General features: G+C 43.2%; 2 protein-coding genes across 3 annotated transcripts in view; both read right to left on the minus strand.

Annotated features, from left to right (window-relative positions):
* The window catches only part of LOC134457261 (elongation factor 1-alpha 2), a 14,217-nt gene extending 2,721 nt beyond the window's left edge, over positions 1-11,496 (minus strand). Inside the window, exons 1-6 of the mRNA XM_063209173.1 lie at positions 11,353-11,496; positions 9,767-9,946; positions 8,508-8,804; positions 5,316-5,466; positions 3,815-4,071; positions 2,865-3,099 (exon numbers count right to left, since the gene is read on the minus strand). Of these exons, the coding sequence (XP_063065243.1) occupies positions 2,865-3,099; positions 3,815-4,071; positions 5,316-5,466; positions 8,508-8,804; positions 9,767-9,946; positions 11,353-11,496 (1,264 nt within the window). The remainder of the gene's footprint in view (positions 1-2,864; positions 3,100-3,814; positions 4,072-5,315; positions 5,467-8,507; positions 8,805-9,766; positions 9,947-11,352) is intronic.
* Positions 11,497-14,271: 2,775 nt separating this feature from the next.
* On the minus strand, positions 14,272-19,391 carry mrgbp (MRG/MORF4L binding protein). Of its 2 annotated transcripts, XM_063209175.1 has the most exons (6): positions 19,204-19,391; positions 18,339-18,460; positions 17,636-17,720; positions 17,474-17,548; positions 17,173-17,209; positions 15,564-15,765 (listed from the first exon to the last, which is right to left on the minus strand). In XM_063209175.1, exons 1-6 carry the CDS (start codon positions 19,337-19,339, stop codon positions 15,672-15,674), a joined length of 549 nt encoding a protein of 182 aa, XP_063065245.1. In that variant the 5' UTR covers positions 19,340-19,391; the 3' UTR covers positions 15,564-15,671. The 2 variants fall into 2 exon arrangements, with proteins under 2 accessions (XP_063065244.1, XP_063065245.1); XM_063209174.1 differs by lacking the exon at positions 17,173-17,209 and having other exon boundaries at positions 14,272-15,765.
* Positions 19,392-20,623: the final 1,232 nt, after the last annotated feature.

The raw sequence follows: 20,623 nt of genomic DNA on the forward strand, positions 1-20,623 counted from the left end.
ATAACGTCATCTGAGATCTGATTGGCCAAAAGGTGGTCAGGCCAGGTGGTCAGGGAATAGGGATTGGTAAGGCATAGAAGATGCCCCGAGACCAGGGAGCATAAAAGACGGCCAGTCCAGAGCTAAAACAGGACAATGCCAACGGAGTCCCCAGAGACAACCAGAAGCATCTCCTCAGTTGATCAACTTTACCTCGGTTCGCTGTCTGGCTGTTGCAGTAAGTTCTCTCTGACTTTGGTTCTGTGGGACTTAGCTTCTGGGAAAAACTTGGGTTTCGCACAGGACTTAGCTTCTGAGAAAAACTTAGGTTTCGCAAAGGACTTAGCTTTTGTGGAAAACGTAGGTTTCGGAAGGAACTTGGGTTCTGCAAAAACTTTGACGGAAACTTGTTGTCTCGTTGAAATGTTTCAGGTCTAAGATGTTTTGCATTGGAAACTTGTACTTTGAGCTTCTAAGATGTCCCTAACCTAAGTCAAGTGAATAAACAAACTATGCCGGTGTATTTGCCTATTGAATGATTTGTCTCCTAACCAACTCTTATTTTACCCCACATTCACATGGCCTGGTGATTGACACATTGATTGGAAACCACAACACCGATTACCTGATAAACTGTTGGATTACAAAGACAGTGAGCAGCACAGGTCCGTGATTCCAGACATTTGCTTCTCTTGCCTTTAGTAGCATGTCTGTTGGGGCTCTGAACATATCCTCACATAGACCAGCAGTAACATGCACTTATGTGAGGATGTGCACTTCTGCTTTCTGACATGGTTATGCAGTGTATTTTTTCCAGGTCTAAGGGGCCATGTAAGAGGAGGATCAAAGAGGAGGATGGCTCCAATTTCCAGTTCTAAAGAAAACAAACAAACCATTATTATTAATCCATTACTTTAAATATTACTGACCAATTTCATTTAACAAAAAATAATTTCAAAATGATCAAGTTTCGAATATCTCTCAACAATTCACCATTTATTATGGTTAAATAGTCGTACCGGTAGAGTGCACATTACTATATGAGAGCACCTATGGCGTCAAAAGGATTAAAAGGTACGACTGTTTGTTAAGGAGTTTTTCCCCCAGCTCTCAGAGATGGTAGCATGAGGTGTTCAACCTTAGCAAGTTGTTCTTCTCAGCAGTGCGCCTTGAAGTGAATTCCAGTAGTTCCAGATGCATCAAATAACCTGTCACGAAGCCCAAGGCGATTATTGTAGTATTGTGTGAACACAGGGCTGAACTGGCCATTTGGCATAGCAGTCATTTCCCGTCATTTTATATTTTCCAGTCATTTTATATTTTCAGAAATGTAAAAAAAAAGGAAAAAATCTGAAAATAGGGGCCCACAAGGGTGCGAGGCCCACAAGGGTGCGGGGCCCACCGTTGAGTCAATTCTGCGCCACAAATTATGAGGGGCCCCTTTCAGCCAAAAGTGCCTGGGCCCTATTTCTCCCCCAGTCCAGCCCTGTGTGAACAAACAGCTAATCTCGTCATGGAATTCATGAAATTACATTTAGCAGACCTTTCACACCCATCCAAATTATGTTAATAATCATCTTGCACTTAGTAGCCTACAAAATGCCTCCCAGCTTCTGCTGCACTGATGTTTGACACCTTTTAGCTTCGAGCATTAGAATTAGTAGAGCAAGTAGAGCAACGATTGATCCCCAAGGGGAAATTCCGGTATAGTTTGCTATATGTAGTTTAGCTAACAATAGCACAATGCTAATTCAGCGCAAACAACACCAACTCCTATCACCGGGTCGTTGTCACTGCATAAAAAAATATTTCCCCCAAATGTAGTAATTAATTGAGATTAAGGATTACAGGTTAATTAAACAAAGTACAAAACACATGCGGCCATTTTTAGAGAGTTTGTAAAAATGTATTACCGAATGAGATGTCGGATACTACTTTTTACTTCCTTTACTGGCCATAATTTTGCACATTTTCATTTACTACCTTTTAGGCCTAGGCTACTACTCTTCTTCACCCTGCATTTTTGAATGGGCAGCATGGATTTGGAAATAAACTTCTAAAACATATTACAGTGCACCTTCAAGGTAAGGATACACTGTGTTAATAAGAGACTCGGTCATCATTAAGTAGCTGGATGCTTGTTTTGAACATTGGCCAAACAAAATTCTACCTTGTCAGAGTGGGTGCCAAGAAAAGTCAGTAAAATTTCATTGATATGAAAGTGCACTTCATTTCATAAACTTTCTCACTAATCCCTCCTCATGGCAAACAATGCAAAATCCCTTAACAGGAAAAACAGGTAAAACTGAAGAACAGAGGCAGAAGCAGTGCCGTGATGAGAAACAATTTTCACATACTTCACATTTAAACCATCACAGCAGCACGCTGCACCTTTAAGCGCTTTACCCTGTCCCCTAATTGGGTGTACAGTATGTGAGTTAGGCTACTTTTAAAAGGCTTCACGGCTGCGAGCAGCAGCAGATTTGTTTGTTCTGTGGCCATTTCGGTTGCAGTTGTGGTCGTTGGGAGCCCGAGCCTGTAAAAGGCACTCCACGGAATGCGCTAGTTTGCGCGTGGAGTTACTGGAGTGATTTCTCCGATCGGAGGTGACAATGCTCCCACTGAAATTGTGACCGTCTCTGGATGATGATGGTATGTCAACATACCGTCTCATGATGATAATAATAACAACTGCATTTGTATAGCACAATATCATACAAGGCATGCAACTCAAAGTGCTTAACAAATGGATAAACATCAGTGTTTGAAGATGAAAATAAAAAGTGAAGTAGAAAAGAGAGACAGAAACAAGAAGTGCGAGTGCCTGTTCCAAGAAGAAACAACATTAAAAAAAAAAAGGAATAAAGTCAACACTCATCACTTACCCAGGGGTGGGTACTGTGAGAAGCTCTCCACACACATGGGCTTGCCGGGCATCATCTCCACGATGGCGGCGTCACCAGACTTGAGGGTCTTAGGGTTCACCTCCAGCTTCTTGCCCGAGCGCCGGTCGATCTTTTCACGCAGCTCGGCGAACTTGCAGGCAATGTGCGCCGTATGGCAGTCGATGACCGGGGAGTAGCCAGCGCTGATTTGGCCCGGGTGGTTCAAGATGATCACCTGTGCAGAGGGGGGTGAGAGGGGGGTTCAGGGATAGAAAGAAAGACTGCCTTACAAAGCCAGGCCACAGGATGATGCATGCTAGGATGAGAACGAGAGAGAGACAGAGAGACTCTCAGAGATGCTAAGGGGCATGTCTAACTTGCATTCATGAAAGGCTTCCCTATGCTACTGGTTGAAGATTCAATTGATAAGATCACCCCTCCCTTCACTCATCTCATACCATCTAGCCGTTGGAAATACACAAAATTGATTCCATTTCTCTGGGGGATTCCTGTAGATGGTTTGCCTGGCCAGATTGAAGTCTTCATGAGACTTGCAGTCGCGTTAGCCAGGCTAATAGGCAACAGAAATGTGCGTGTGTTGCGTGTGTATTTGCATGTTTGTTTGTTTGTGAATTCATTTCATATTTACTGTCAGTTTACGTTGATGACCCCAGGTAAAGGCACCGAAATAAAGCCCTTAATAATTTGGTGCAACATCACATGGATGTATTTCAGTTTTCTTATAAAGGAGAGAGTTGTTGTGCTAGTGTGTGATAGAAGTGTACACGTCTATCCAAGAGCAGGTATTTCTGTGTACAACATGGTGGGAATACTGTGTGTGTGTGTATCTATTGTGTGTTTAAGGTGTGTGTGTGTGTGTGTGTGTGTGTGTGTGCGTGTGCGTGTGCGTGTGCGTGTGCGTGTGCGTGTGTGTGCGTCGTCATCTTTACCTGGGCAGTAAATCCAGAGGCCTCCTGAGGGGGGTCCACCTTACTGTCTCCACACACGTTGCCACGGCGAATATCCTTGACGGATACATTCTTAACGTTAAAGCCCACGTTGTCACCAGGCAACGCCTCGCTCAGTGTCTCGTGGTGCATCTCCACAGACTTGACCTCCGTGGTGATGTTGACGGGGGCAAAGGTCACCACCATGCCAGGCTTCAGGACGCCCGTCTCCACGCGACCCACTGGCACAGTGCCGATACCTGTGGAAGGGCACAGGGGAAATAGGCACAAAATGAACACAGATAGGTAGACATAGCCATATTTCCTCGAATGATAGCTGGGCTTACTATTATCAAAAATGTTGTTTAGAACAGGCTACAAATAGGGATAGCCTACAGTTAGAAGGAGGCTTTTAAAACAAAAAAGAAAAATACATATTTTCCATAGATAAAGAGATGCCGGCTGTGACACTTAAAGAAGCAGGCTTTTATTTATTACAATTGTTTTAGACCAGTTTAGTAAGGCTTCAATGATGGGTCATGCAATATATTGAGGAAATAAGGTATTCTTTTCATTTATTTTACATGGAGAATGCCTCTTCAGATGTAACATTATATTATCAACAGGGACCTTTTTGACACTGGTCAGTGGAGTTCTACAGGTAATCGCCTATAAAAGACAAGACATTACAATGCAACACACATTCACTGTACCCACAGTCTCTTCATCCTCCCCATCCCAAATGGGCACACAGAGATACACACATACAGTACACACCTGCTCACATATCATCAATTAAAAACCACATACACTCACACAAACACACACATTTGCAGGAAAGACATATTATATGGATTTAGACAGACAGAAAGATGCACACAAAATCATATCACTTTTGGAAGTAGCCTAACATTCTAAGAACTTCTGAAAAGACAATAAAATAACAGAAATAGTGACTTCACTTTCGAATCAAAGTCACAGTCTCCTGAAGAGAAGGCTTGAACAACCAAAACATTGTGAGCAATCAAAATGAAAGTGTAATGGACAGTGTGCAGGATTTTTTGTCAGCTAGTCTGTACTCTGAACCATTGACCACCCAGCGCACCCGTCCGATTTGGAGTGTGCAACAGGGTGAATCAAAGTTGGGATTGAATACGGTTGAAATCGTTGCCCTGGGTTTATAAAGGTGGTAAAGTGTCTTATTTTTCATGTTAGGCGTTGTTGTCTTATTTTAAGGAGGGAGTAAGTATCTAAGCTAGTGAGAGTCAATGGATCACACATGCTACAATGATCCATTGACTTTCACTAGCTTAGCTACATACTCCCTCTTTCAACTTGTCTTAAAGCAAGACAACGCCTGACATGAAAAATAAGACACTTTGCCACCTTTATAAACCCCGGCCAATGATTTTAACTGTATTAGGTCCCAAAATAGTGGCATACCCCTTTAACAACCATTAAGGTTCATCATGTGTTGTGTGTGAATCTAGCTTCTGTCTTGTACCGCCTATCTTGTAGACATCCTGCAGGGGCAGCCGCAGGGGTTTGTCTGTGGGGCGCGAGGGGGGCATGATGGTGTCCAGGGCCTCCAGCAAGGTCACGCCATTCGCATGGTGCTCCTTCCTGTCCAGCTTCCAGCCTTTGAACCAAGGCATCTAAACATGAAATCAAAATCAAATCATGTTTATTTATGAAGCGCTTTACTGACCAATGTGCTGGAAAAATTGCAACATTTTAAACATTTTGGTCATATTCGATTCAGGTGACGAGAACGTGGACATCCACAGGTTCATCCAGGTAACACACAGTCTCATGCGGAAAAGTTCAGAGCCCAGTATGGACGCGGGTGATTCGCAGGTAAGCACTTTAGTGCCCAACGTAACTGGTGCGGGCATGGGCACCGGTACTGTTCTAGTCAGCTTGAAAACAGTACCAGAGAGCCACCTGTACAAAGGGGAGGTGAACACTGGAGGTGCTTGCTCGGATGCTGAGGCCTATTTGGCCAGTGTTGGGGCTAGTATGCTCCAGTAAAGTGATCACAGACGTTTGGATTTACTTGGCTTTCTTTTCCCCCACCTTGTGCACTTGGAGCAGAGCCAGTTTAGAGACTGTGCTGGTCTGTCAAAGGAGGACGTCTGCTTGCAGTGGCCCAGGGTCCTGAAAGGTAAGTTGGTTTGCCCTCTCCATCCTCATCCATGATTAGTGTCTTACCTGCCTACTGCCACATTAATGTTTACATTTAATGTTACGGATGTTAGTGTGGGTACTAGCATTGTTTTTACCTAACAGTGTGGGGGCTGAGCCAGGATTTTAACATTAGTAAGACGAGCTTGGTAGGTGGGTGGTTAAGCTATGTTGTATTTTTGGTGCAGGCTGTGTGAAGAGGCGGCATTTGGTGTGAGCCTGGTTGTGGCGTGTCTTGGTGGATAGCTAGCAGGTGCAAGGTAGGCTTTGGGACTTGGCGTTTTGCAAGTAAGGCATTTGTTGGCCTTTTGGTTACGTTTTGTGGGAAGCTGATAGGTAGGATATCTTGATGTTTTGTGAAAAGTGCAGGTCCTGTTTTAGTTGCTTTGGCAGAGACAATTTTTGTTTCTGTGAATGACAGCTCATATGTATGTATTTTGTCCGGATGAGACATTTTTGGACACAGAGGATGGATGTTTTACACTGAGTGGATTTAGTCTTTGCCTATTTGAGAGAGATTAGGGGCGGCGAGGTCACTGTTGTTGGGTTAGTGCAGTTGACTAACCTGTTTTTTGGGAATCGAGGTCTGGATGCTCTGCATTGTTTGCAAATTGTTGCTACTAGGGTCAGTGAGATGACCGAAGGCTGTGACAGTGATGACAGTGCATAAAGTTTTGAAGCTGCTGAAGGCAGTGTGGTAGGCACTGAAATGTTGAACAGTGTAAGCTTGGTTAGCGCACCTACTAGAGATGAGTCGCTGTGTGAGGTGATGCCATGTCATTTCTCCGAAGCCCCTTTGGTCAGTCCCGTCAATATTCTGAATATTTCCCTTTGATCCTACAGCCCTAATTCAACATCTCTTTGCTCCTATAAAATTAAATCCTTTCTTCCGATGGTTCAATGTTCCAACCAAAGGCTATTTAGATCACATTCGTCACCTCGTAGTGTAAGCTAAAAGTCATAACATTAAATTTGGCATTGTTGCCACAAGTGATTGCAAGTACCTGCTGACAAATTTAATATCACTTCTCCTTCTTCCTCTTCTTTTTCTTGCATATACATATACTTCTTCTTGCTTCTATGCATACTGTAAGTATCTTGTGATATTAGAAGAGGTGAAGAAGGTGATCTAAATAGCCTTTGGTTGGAACATTGAGCTTTCGGAAGAATGGGTTTAATTTTATCGGAACAAAGAGATGTTGAATTAATGTGCTGTAAGATCAATGGGAAATTATCAGAATATTGCTGGGTCGGACCAAACTCATTCCTTTTGTGTTTCATGGGCATGGTTTCCTTTTCAATTATACATATACAGGGCAGGGTATATAAGGATGCCTTCCCTCCTTCACTTCAGCTTTGGCTCCTCTCTCACATTTTGACTAGACACCACTTTTGCACACACCACGCTACACCAACATTTCATACTTACTTACATTTGACCCACACGCATCTATACCCCTTTATACCCTTTATACCCCATTATTTTGACTCTATTTCTGTTCTTTAAAATAAACATAAAAAACGGTAAACCTTTGTGTGCCTCTTTTATGTTGCACCTAACGAGCCAGGCGTAACATAAAATTAAATATATGCATAGGCATGGTTTCTGACAAGTTGGGCTCTGATAAAGGTATGCCAGCAATTGGGGAACACTAAGAGCCAAGTTCAAACATCTGTTTCAATTTTTCTGTTTCAGAGCATCTTGACATGTGTAAGGAGATACGGGATGGAGGATGTGTGAGAGAGAGAGAGAGAGAGAGAGAGAGAGAGAGAGAGAGAAAGAGAGAGAGAGACAGACCCCTCAAACGTTCTTTTGAAAGTATCTTTTTTTTTTTTAACAGATTTTGCATTTGCATTGTTATGGGTCAGCTTTGACAAGGCATTTAAAGGTAAACTGTGTTGGATTTTGGTACCACTCAGATAAAAGGAAGTATTGCAGCCAAAGATGTTCAATGAGATCTATGACTGGCAATTCAAAATGGTTGATGTGCATAATTTGTCAATAATCACACAGGATCTTTAAAGCTACATCGCATCGTTTCTGGAAATAAGCTCATTTTACACCTCCCCTTGAATTGAATACTTTAATTGAGAATTTTTTCCTATACTAGCTAGCTGGCACCATAGGATTTAATTATATAGGCCGGCTTTGAGGTAGAATTCTCAAAGAACAAATGGAACTACAGGAGAAAGACAAAACTCACTTATTTAACTCAAGGGGAAGTGTACAATCACAACGTTTACATGATGTTGTTCATTCAGAATTAATAATTCAGAATGTAATAGTTCCGTTGAGTTTACTTTGATCTTTCATTAAATTCCGAATTAGTGTTTACATGATATTTTCAAAGTGGAATTAATCTTTATTCAGTAAAGTGAGTTCATTCCGAATTAAATGTGTCATTTAAACTTAGTGAATGATCTAATTTCCAGAAATGGTGCGGCATCGCTTTGAATCATGCCAATGAAAAGCCAATTTGGGTTTGCCAAGGCACCAGCCGATGGTACTCACATTGGAGGACGACTCCAGCATGTTGTCTCCGTGCCAGCCCGAGATGGGCACGAATGGCACTCCGGCGGGGCTGTAGCCGATCTTCTTGATGTAGGCGCTAACCTCCTTGACAATCTCCTCATAGCGCTTCTCGCTGTAGGGTGGCTCTGTGGAGTCCATCTTGTTCACCGCCACGATCAGCTGTTTGACGCCCAGCGTGTAGGCCAGCAGGGCGTGCTCACGCGTCTGCCCGTTCTTGGAGATACCGGCCTCGAACTCGCCCACGCCTGCAGCCACTATCAACACGGCACAGTCTGCCTGGAGACAGGGGGATGATCCATGTTAAAGGACCACTTCAGTCAATTTCAATATGCTGTTGTATTGCTCACGATACCCTTGACTCGTCAGTACCCGCTGATGCCACATTTTTTGGCTCAGCCCTTTTCGAGATATGAGCTATTCTAATGGGGGCAGCGTTTGTTTACATTTTTTTTTTAATGAACATAGGCCAACTCAAAATATTTTCCCAAAACGTATTTGCTAGTTGTCTGCTGATGTTGTATAACCTTTTGGATGTTTTTGGCAATAAATAAAAACTGTTTTTTTATGTAAACAAAGCGCTGCCCCCATTACAATGACCAGGATCTTGGAAAAAGCTGAAGAAGAAGGAAAAAAAAACCTCAGGTACTGACAAGTCCAGGGTAGTGTGAGTATTACAACGGCATGATTGAAATTGACTGAAGTTATCCTTTAATACATGGCCTATGTTATTATTTCATGTCTGTCCATTCTTGGAAATGCCCACCTCTAACTCGCCAACGCCCACCGCCACAATGAACAACACACAGCCCACCTATAGTGTTCAGGGTTTAGGTGGCGGACATTGGATTTATATTTCACTTGATGTAAGCAATACCATTATAGTTCTTGTCATTATGGATTGGATATTAGTTTTAAAATATGGTAACACACAGCACAGTAAGCCTAGTGCCACAGTCACAAAGCTTAGCACCTAGCCGATGCAGGGATTTTTTTATGCACGCTGAGATAGAATATTGGACCTTACATACTGCAATGGCTTTGGAATATTGGCATTGCCTTTGGCACACAGACACATGATCCTCGTGTTGCAGAATAAACAGATATTTGTGGTTCTGAATTACCCCAATTGTGACATAAACCCTACACAAAGTTATATCAATAATGACATCCAGAGAAGACTGATGATCCAGACACTGTGCAGATGCTGGCATGGCATAGGAGCCTGATCCTGGTCCTACCTGTGAGGTCCCTGTGATCATGTTCTTGATGAAATCCCTGTGGCCAGGAGCGTCGATGATGGTGATGTAATACTTGTTGGTCTCAAACTTCCAGAGGGAGATGTCAATAGTGATACCCCTCTCCCTCTCAGCCTTCAGTTTGTCCAGGACCCAGGCATACTTGAAGGACCCCTTGCCCATCTAGAAACACACACACACACACACACACACACACACACACACACACACACACACACACACACAGACACACACAAGAGATACATTTGCACGTGCATGGGTGGACACAAACACATACGCACGTACTAATGCACGCTGACACACACACACACACACACACACACACACACACACACACACACACACACACACACACACACACACACACAGTGAGAGAGACAAACAAATAGACAAACAGACAGACACACAACACAAGGTGCCCCTTTGCCAACTGAAAGCTCAAAGACAGCAGACCTGCTGAGCGCTGTAGTTTCACACTGTACTGCTGCGCCATCTAGTGTCCAAAAGAGTGTCATGCCTTTGTTTACAGTTGTCTATGCCATGATGTTGCTGTCATCACATGGAAAAAAGTTGTCTTTGTTACCCACTGGCACATTGAATTATACATGTCATACACTTCTGGTGGCAAGATAACAATAGATATTAAAATAAAAACCACAAACGTGTGGCAAATAAGTCCTTCAATTTTTTGTCAAAACACTTAAACAAATTAACTTTTTTTTCATTCTGGCCATTCAGAATCCAATCAACCTCCCCATTGCTTTGACATTAAATTTGCACAGCAATTATTGAATAATTTATTTGTGTTGGGCTAGTAAATATGGGTCTACATGTATTTGCACAGTCTCAAAGCAATTTAACACTCACAGAATGCGCTCATGGGAGGAGAGGAAAGGATGATTCTAAGGGCCTAGTACTGATAGGGGGCCCTTTGATGGGCTACTTAATCATATAGTTGAAAGTATTACCTTGCTGAATCTGAAATATTTCATTAGGCCCAATATCTCTAGCGCCCCTGGGTGTTTGTATTGTCTGGTGTCCAGGGCTAAACTGGGCCCAAAACACCGGCCTGGGCATTTTTGGTTTAGCTACTGCCTTGCTAATAGGCTAATAGCCTAATAGGCTCAGTCCATTCTATTCTGAAGTTGGACAAATGGGCCAATACCTCCAAATTGTGGGCCAGTCCCTAAGAAAATATAGCATTGACAGCTGAGGACTAGAGGCCCACTGGGCATGGCCATACTGTAACTACCATTGAGGACAAAGAGGTCATGTCCTCAGTAAAAAAAAATTCTCAGGAATGTCAAATTTATCTATGATGAAAATGGATCTATGATCAACAATGATACATTTATCCTCAAGACAGTGATTGATGAAAATGAACAAGAGTTTGACTGAAGAGTTTGAAGCATTCTAGATGTACAGTATGCAGTAGGCCTACAGCACACAGTATTTGACCTCTGTATTTGAAAATGTCTCGTTACGGCCCTGCCACTGGGGAAATACCATGTATGCCAGATTTCTAATCCAGCCCTGCTGACGTCATCTTCAAGGTCGGAAGGCCTCACCTCGGCTGCCTCCTTCTCAAACTTCTCGATGGTTCGCTTGTCGATGCCGCCGCACTTGTAGATGAGGTGGCCAGTGGTGGTGGACTTGCCCGAGTCCACGTGGCCAATGACCACAATGTTGATGTGGATCTTCTCCTTCCCCATGGCGGACGAATGGTCACAGAGGGCAGGCCCTCACAAACAAACACTGCACTGCTGACAGAGGAAAAGCAGGGTGTGGCAATGACTACATTTGAACAAGTCGGAAGAAGGGTCCATTGACCCAAAATGTCATTAAAAAGTGTGAGCACAAAAATCGTGGTTAAAGCAGACTTTTGTGTCTTTGTGGTCCTACTCCCATGTCAGATGCTTGGATGTGTTGCCCTTTATTAACCACATTTGCAACACATCACAATAGACTGGTGTCTTCTCATAGATATATGTTTCACTATAAGACTGCTGAATTTGTATGGACCAAAGGTCTTCTGGGTGGCTTTATTCTGATTACCCTGCAGCCCAATTTTGGCTCTTGTCCAGGCAAATCTCGAAACAGTCCAGGTAAACAAAGCAAGCCTGTATATTCACAATACATGATTTTGTACACATTATGCATTTCACTGTAAGGCTGCTGAATTTGTATGGATGAATGTCCTCTATGTTAATTTATTCTGATATGCAGCCCATAGTTGGCCATTGTCCAGACAAACCATCATCAAGCTTCAAAATAGTCCAAGTAAACAAACTGTGACAGTATATTCACAATACGTGATTTCAAACACATTACATATTTCACTGCAAGACTGCTGAATTTGTATGGACTAAAGATCTTCTGGGATGGTTTATTTTGATGCCCAGCCACCCATGTTTGGCTCTTGTCCAGATAAATCCATTACCAAGCTTGAAATACGCAGTCTGAATAAACAAACTGATACTGAGACTGTATTCTACGTGCACACCACAAGGACAGTGACAAAAACACATTTTCATCAGCTGTCACAGTGAGAAGATGCTGAAAGGGAGAGACTGCATCGAATTGGCCCACCCTGAATAGAATAGGGCAGTGGCTGGCATCATTATCGTCTAAACGCTGAGAGGCATTAAAGTGCACTGCTGGTACGGCATCTGGATGGACACATTGATTGATTTAGTGTTCATTTCACACCAGCAGACAAAGCAGAGATGCTGTTGTTTATGCTTCATCCAGTACTCAGGCAGAGACAATTGGGCCATAGCAATACATACAGGCCAGAAACTGGAGACTGCTGTTTCATTCCTGAAGGCTCTACAGTCTCAACACCTTTACAACACTAACATCCAGCCTTAACAAAGTAAAAAAGAGACCAGACAGGTCTTTTGAGGGAGAGAAATTCCCTGAAATTCACATGGCCAAGTTACACTGGCCTATATCCCTATGCCTCTCCCAACTGTCATTATATAACTACGAACCAAAACATTGGCGACTGGAAAAAAAGGATATGTCAACTGGCATGATGAAAACATGCAAGACTTGCCGTTTATCTGTCAGAGAGCATGCCTGTTGCCCAGCTGTGTCTAGACAACATATCATATATACCCTTTTAGGTATACAAATCTGACAGAAACATTGATCATTTTCGGCAAATAATTAGTATGCATCTCTGGCCTTACCTGCAGCTGATACCTCGAGCAGCTCTGACTGCTGTCTCCTGGCCCGGTGTCCTCGCTGCACCTTACCAAGTGTGTTGCAGCCAGGCAGCCTCCAAATTTCTGCATGCGCAGTGAATACACCCCAAACTGTCACACACACATACCCATACACACACACACTCTCTCTCTCTCTCATCTACCCTCCCCTCTCTGCCACAGCAATGCGGTAGAGTGGTGGTGGGGAGAAAGACACTGCAGTAGCAAAGTCAGTGCAGGCCCAGCTGCATCAGATCCGGTCTGGATGAGTGAAGGGGAAGATTAAGCGAGATGGGGATGGAGGACGAAAAAAATGGAAGTAAGCACTGCACAGCACAGCACAGAGGGAAGTGGAGGAGCGGAGAGAGGGAAAGCAGAGACAAACATGACTCAGCAGCAGAAATCATTTGGACGAAGGCTGATGGAGGAACCTTTGAGGTCAAATCAGATTAATGAATAGCAGGTTGCATTGCCCACTGTATAAATAAACAATACTATTGTTTACAATACACATATACTGTGGATATTACATTTATTACTACTTCCTTGATGTAGTCTTTGATTAAAAGTATATTCCAGTTGCAGCGTAGGTGCAGCCAGCTAATGAGATCACCCATACAATCATGAGCTCTCTAAGCTCAGCAGTAGTGAGGTGATACAGCATGTTGCATTTCCTTTGTCAATCGGTGCATTTCCAAGAACAATCCACAAAGCACACTGAGTGAAAACTGCTGCATCTCAAATTACGTTTGAAAAAAAAAAAAACGTTGCAATTATTAATGCTCTGAGGTTTGTGTCAGGTGCTGCTGACACTGAACTGAAGAGGCAGTCTGAGCACAACAACAAAAACAAAACAAGATAATGAACAGCTGATGCCACTGACGTATTCAGTGCCAATGGCTGATGCAGTCGAATCAGGCCCTCTTAGGTGAATTACCCAGGTACTGAGGACACCTATGATTTCGTAGATGCAAATGCAACTCACACTGGTTCTTTATGTCTTAGCATTATGACACATAAGCTTCTCTGCATAGTACCATTGGAACAATAAGGAGACAACTGGTTGTGCACATTGGTATACAGTATGTTTCTTTAAGAGTTCATTTGACAGCAGAAGAAGACCCAGTTCGGTTAAAACTACTGGAAGCTACACAAGTGTGCAGACACTTTCCTTTGGGTCATGCTTCTTTATCCTGCACCTCATAACTTAGAGCATGTGGCATACGGTAGGCCTACGATTTCTTTTAAATGCAACGTGTATAAAGGAGGAAACAAATAGCCATTCCAAAGATGATTTTAATAAAGGCATAGTCAACCTTTAAACACAATGGGTAGGCAGAATAAGTTAAAAAAGAAAGAAATCATTCATAAAAAAGGCACAAAAAAAAAGAGCTGCAATTACCCAAAACATAAAACGTTACCATTAGCAATTCTACATTTTTAACACATCTCTAGGCTATCTTTTGGACAGGACAATATCCAGACATTCTTTACAAACAGAAAACATCTCGTTGCGCTACACGAACTCACAAGCTGTGTACTGGCAATAACTAGCTGCCCATATGCAATCACAGCTCGCAGTACTATTCAAACCCGACAGGGACTCTGACACTTACTTCTTGTTAATTAATGGTATTATGAAAACAGAAAAAAGGTTAGTGCAGCTGCGTGTGACAAACATGACCAATTGGAGCTCTATATGGGTGGACAGCCACACTACACATAGGGAATTAAAAAAAAACATAAACAGATTTTAAAAACACAAAACACATTACAGAATAGGACCAGGGCCACTACACTATGCTTTGATTGAGCATGGCCTTTGTGACTTAACAAGCTTGCTTCAAACTCAAGAAGCTGAAGATCACCACCAGCGGGTAATAGTCTAGAATAGATCCTTCTGTTGTATAGTTCATTGCTAAAACAAGGAGAGATGGTCACCAGTTTTTTTAGATTCTTTTGAGTCAGCTTTCAGAAAAGAGGACCAGCAATCCAAAGCGTAATAAAATGGCATTAAATTAACAAGAAAGCTTCAAATCTCCAGGTAGGAAATTGCAAAATGGTGTCCTTGATGAATGTGAGCCAGTTCCATATTTCCAAGACAAATCAAATGTTCCCAAGCAACCCAGACTGACGCAAAGATCTCCCATGTCCTGTTTCTCTGGTCAAGCATTTCTCCAGTGGTTCTGCCAGCTTGCCATGGACGGTTCTCCATTTTCAACCTTTAGAACATCTTTTAGATTTAGAACATCAATTCTCAATGACCCTTCACAAGGGTTAGACAGGTTGTGAAACCTCTCCAGCGTTTATCAGTTCCTCTGCTCTTCTTTTTCTTCAACAGCCAACAGACCTGTTGCTCCAGCAAGCCAACCCCATGTTCTCCATCTTTTCTCTCCCCTTTATTTCTCTCTCTCTTCCCGCACACAACTTCGTCCTGACACTTGACGTTCCTTTATCTCCGGCTTTCGGGGTTTATAACGTCCATCGTCGTGGAGGCCACCCATCCATCGCTGGGAGGGAGGGTGGACGGCACGGCAGCTGACCCGGCGACAACACCTTACGTCCGCCGGCGCTTCACCCCGCCGGGGCTGGAGGGGTTGCTGGAGCTGAGCACCTTCTCGGTGGCCCGGTTCCTCTTCCTCTTCTCCCCCACCACCTCCTTGGGCTGCGCGGCCGCCTCACCCTGGCCCCTCTCGGGCCGCTCGCGCCCCCCCTCCTTCTCCCGGACGCTCGGCTTCTCGGTCGCTGTCTTCGTCGAGGAAGAGTTGCTGCCTGACAAGATGGGAAAACAAGAAGAAGAAGAGAGAGAGGAAGGAGGGGCAGAAGGAGGGAGGGAGGGAGGGAGGGAGTAGACAGGGGGCGACAGAACCAATTCAGAATGATTTGATGAACAACATTATCTGTCTATGCTTTAGACTCAGGTGGCTAGTCTGAGATTAAGAGTATTATTTGCTGGGGGTAAAAATCGTAGCATTCACACATTTGACATGTCAATCCCAAAATAAAACAAAAACAGTTGGACTTGACATGCCAAATTGAACACCAATTCAAATGTAGAAAATTTGTTTGTTTGTTTTTTTTAATGACCAACACGACAATGTCAACGAGTACAAAAAGTAATTTGGTTGTCTGTCAGAGCAGAGGGTAGTGCTTCAACGACTCCAGCTTCAGACAGAACATTTGAGATTCCTCCAAATTCACAGTCAGAGAAAAAGAGAGGGGTGAGAGCAACATTGTGCTTGTACAACCTCCTTGTTCATAGCATCCCAACTGCTGGAGCATCCCTTCGGAGACGGAGACGGAGACGACAGGAGTCCAAGAAGGGACGCAAAACCCACCAATGTGCTTCAATGCATGCAGGACAACACCTATGACTTCACATGTTAGTGAGTTTCATACATGTTGCCCTGCATAACATCCAAATGCTCAACACCAATGCTTCATTCAAATAAAAGCAATCAAGGGAGGGTATCTGTTGCATAAAAACGGAAGAATAACACATTCAGCGAGATGCAGGCCCATGGTCCTCATGGAGCCCATGGATACAACGGTCAATCAAGGCATAAAAAAGACAAAAGTCAACAGATGATCTGGGATAAACACCCCTTTGCTGTGGAAGTGTTAGCCATGGGAGAAACGGGTTAGAAAGGGTTCGCATCGTTCGACTGGCTTTACTGGGCAGACTCTACCTCAACTAGCCACCACCAAGAAACATGCCACGACACACCTTAAGGTCCCCTGACCTGCTCCCTCGCAAAGACAAATACCAACTGATCTCATGAACATAAGCATGCCATGCTTTTTTAAATATATATATACACATGTACATACAATGACAAGGACGTTATTGTTTTTCTTTTTCTAGCCAATCTGCATGTAGAGAAAATGGTGGAGAAGAAATGAGAAGCAAAGAGAGAAGAGGACTAGATGATGGAGACAAAAGCATGAGAGAGAGAGAGAGAGAGAGAGAGAGAGAGAGAGAGAGAGAGAGAGAGAGAGAGAGAGAGAGAGAGAGAGAGAGAGAGAGAGAGAGAGAGAGAGAGAGAGAAGAAACAGAAAGGCACACACTTAGAAGTTGTGTGTGTGTTCTGTGATGTTGCCCTACAGAGGTCTCTGGTCTTTAAACAAGGTCAAGTTGGAGTTTTTGGGAACAGAGCAGAAGTGTTCTTCTGTCCATACCTCTCAATATCCTGGCCAGCCATACTGGGACCCAGACCTTTGAAAATGAGACACAAATGACCAGTGTGAGGGGCGTCAAATGGACGCGTGTGCCATAAAGGGGAAGAGAACGTTCCAGAAAAAAAAAAGAGATGCAACGTCGCACCAAGCTCAACTTTGTTTCTTTGCTTTGTTTGATTGTTTTTTCGCTTATCATCAAGTATGCATATTAGAAGGACCGAAAAGGGTAGGACAGAAAAGGGGGAAAAAACACATTAAGTGATTGATATGAGGTTGAGAGGAAAGTAAAAGGCAAAAAGACCTTCTTCATGCACAGCAGTTGGTTCATTCTCCTCTTTGAACTCCTCCTTCACGTCATCTTCTGAGCGCGGCTTTCCTGTTCAAATGACAAACACACATGTCAATCTTGATCTTTTCCACTGACTGAAATAAATGTGCAGGTGTTTAAAAGAAGATGGCTTACCTCCTTCCTTCACGTCTTGAATGATCTCATCAGGTAGCGCAAAGGCTTTTTCAGAATTAGGAAAAGGCAAGATTTCAGACTCATGCTGAAATGAACAAATTAACATCATAAGAAAGGACAACGTTAAGGAAGACAGATAAGTCTGAATTTCAGGGATTGGACTAGCAAAAGGCCAAACAAGCGGGAAAATAGAGAGCAGAGAGAGAGCACATTGTGGGTGTTGTTGCCACATCGTCACACAGACCTGTTTACAAACAGTGTATGCATTTTTTTTCAGGCAGGGTATCAGAAATTCTTGACAAATGGGGGGGGGGCACGAAAAGCACAAACAAAGGGAAAGGTGTGTGTGTGTGTGTGTGTGTGTGTGTGTGTGTGTGTGTGTGTGTGTGTGTGTGTGTTGCACTCTCACAAGAACCCCGGACGATTGGCGCTGTGCGTCAGCCTCCAGAGCTGGTGTGTGCATGTGGGAAAGTGTGTGTGTGTGTGTGTGTGTGTGTGTGTGTGTGTGTGTGTCTATAAATATATAAAATGCACCTTCTCACATGAACCCCTGACAATTGGCGCTGTGCGGCAGCCTACAGAACTGGTGTGTGAATGTGGGAAGGTGTATACTGGATGTGTGTACGTACGCTTTGCGCTATACAAATACAGGTTGTACAGTTTATGTGTAGAGCGTAAGATTAGGCCTACAGTGAATACTTACCAGCGCTTGCATGTCATACATGGTGCTAAGGTGCTCCCAGATGACTTTCGAGGACACCTGTCGACCAAGGTTCTGACTGAACTTGTCCCTTATGCAGATCATGTGAAAGTGACGGTTCACACCTGTGTAACAGACATGATGTATTTCAACAAAAGACATGGTCGAGACATTATTGCTTATCATAAAATGACATAACAGAATAGCCAGCTATAATACTGCCATATGCAATACGCTGCATAGAGTACAACGTGCAGTCGATGAACAGAGGAGAAATCGCTGCCTGATGCAAGGCATGTCTGGAATAGGTGATGAGGGGTTAGATAAAGATCATACAGCTGGGCGAGATATCTTTTGATAGGACAGCAGCTAAAATGGAATATGTTGCTTGAATTTAACAGATAGCGAGCTGTCACCTCGACTGGACTAGCCTGCCTGCAGTGTTGGGTGGTAAACATTTATGTCTGAGTTTCCGATGCAGTTAAGTCTCTTCATGGATGTTTCACTTCGAGCAACAAAGTAACATCTGTCGTTACAGCAGAACAAATAGATAAGACTGCAGCTCATTCCAAAGCCTGACGCTAGTTGTCCAATGTGCTAACTTCCATTGCTGTCACTACACTAAGTTCACCTCACGATTGAACGTCTTCAACTAACTTCTACCCTATGTATATTATTTTGCTGCATGTGTTTGTGTTATTCAAGGGTCTTCTAGTGAGCAATTCTTCATATCGGCCGAAAACGTTAACCTAGATTACAACAGTCTGGGACTGGAGTCTGTCTCTCGTCTGGTTTGTTAGCTACTTAGCAATAGCTAAATGACTGCAGGGGCCTAGCTAGTCTTTAGCCATTTCAGAGATTCGCTTACCAACGGGTTTGTGACCCAGCATAGCATGGAAAAGGCATACTTCCACCTCCTGGTTCCATATTACCGACTCATCAGTAGGACCAAGGCCAGAATCAGCCTGTTTCTCGTCCGCGGGAATGGCCTCGGCTTCCCCCATGTTCCTGACACAAACAATGCACTCCGCTGCAGCAGGCAGCAAGCAACCGGTAGGCACTTTTTACAATTGCGCTGGGGTCAGGCATACCGGAAGTTCTTTAGTGCCGCAGTGCGCAGACTCAGGGACTTCAACTACAAAACACACAACGAAACTGTAATCTTTTTCGTTTTAGCCATCTTTTTAGTTCTTTTTAGACAGGATTTTCACAGATGACACGTTGTCACTTACTCTGGAAGTATTTTTAATTTTTATTTTTTTAAATAACAAGTCAATTTTTAAGCGCACGTAACTTTACATACCGGTTGAGCAGTCGTCTTGGTTTCCCTGCGTAAATAACCACTTCACAGGCTTCACATCGCAAAGCTAAGCGGTGTCACTGTTCATTATAAACTTACTGTCACATCGCAAAGCTAAGCGATGTCACTGTCCATTATAAACTTACTGTTACATAAATTAGTCTCGTTGTCGTCGTCCATGCAATTAAAACTCTGTGTAGGCTAGGCCTACGTGATGCAGGTGAAGTGACTGAGTTCAATGAACACTGTTAGGCACAAAAACTGAATGTGTGATAAATGGAAAATTGGGCTAATCTTTGGATTAAATCATTATGAAAAAATTGAAATAACTCCTTGGCTTATGCAATGAGCCATAGGCTATCATGGGCATTGTCATTACACATCATAAGTGCTTTACCTTTGGTTTAGGCCTGGTAGGCCTATATAAAGACATGTCTGCATAATCACTGACTCTTAATAGGAGGGTTAGGCCTATTGATTGATTCAATAACAATATTACATTTTAATGATGACTTGCAAAACAAATTAATCTTTAAAAAAATATATATATACATAGATAGGCCTACATGCTACACACATATTAACAAGTTATTGACTAAATCATTTAGGAAGCATTATTTTAAAAGAAATACTTTATTGGGTCCATTCAGTTGTTAAATTCAACAATCGTGGTCATAAACACATTTTCATTTTCATTGTCATCGCACCACCCCCTCTTTTCTGCAATTCACAGACAGACAGACAGACAGACAGACAGACAGACACACACACAGACAGACAGACAGACAGACAGACAGACAGACAGACAGACACACACACACACACACACACACACACACACACACACACACACACACACACACACACACACACACACACACACATTTTAAACATATATATATACATATAGATCAGATGTCTAGTCCCATTCAGGCTCAACTCAATATAGGGCCTACATCTACAACTAGGCCTTCTTACAATAGGGCTG

Source organism: Engraulis encrasicolus, chromosome 10, assembly GCF_034702125.1.
Source record: "Engraulis encrasicolus isolate BLACKSEA-1 chromosome 10, IST_EnEncr_1.0, whole genome shotgun sequence".
NCBI classification, from domain to species: Eukaryota; Metazoa; Chordata; class Actinopteri; order Clupeiformes; family Engraulidae; genus Engraulis; species Engraulis encrasicolus.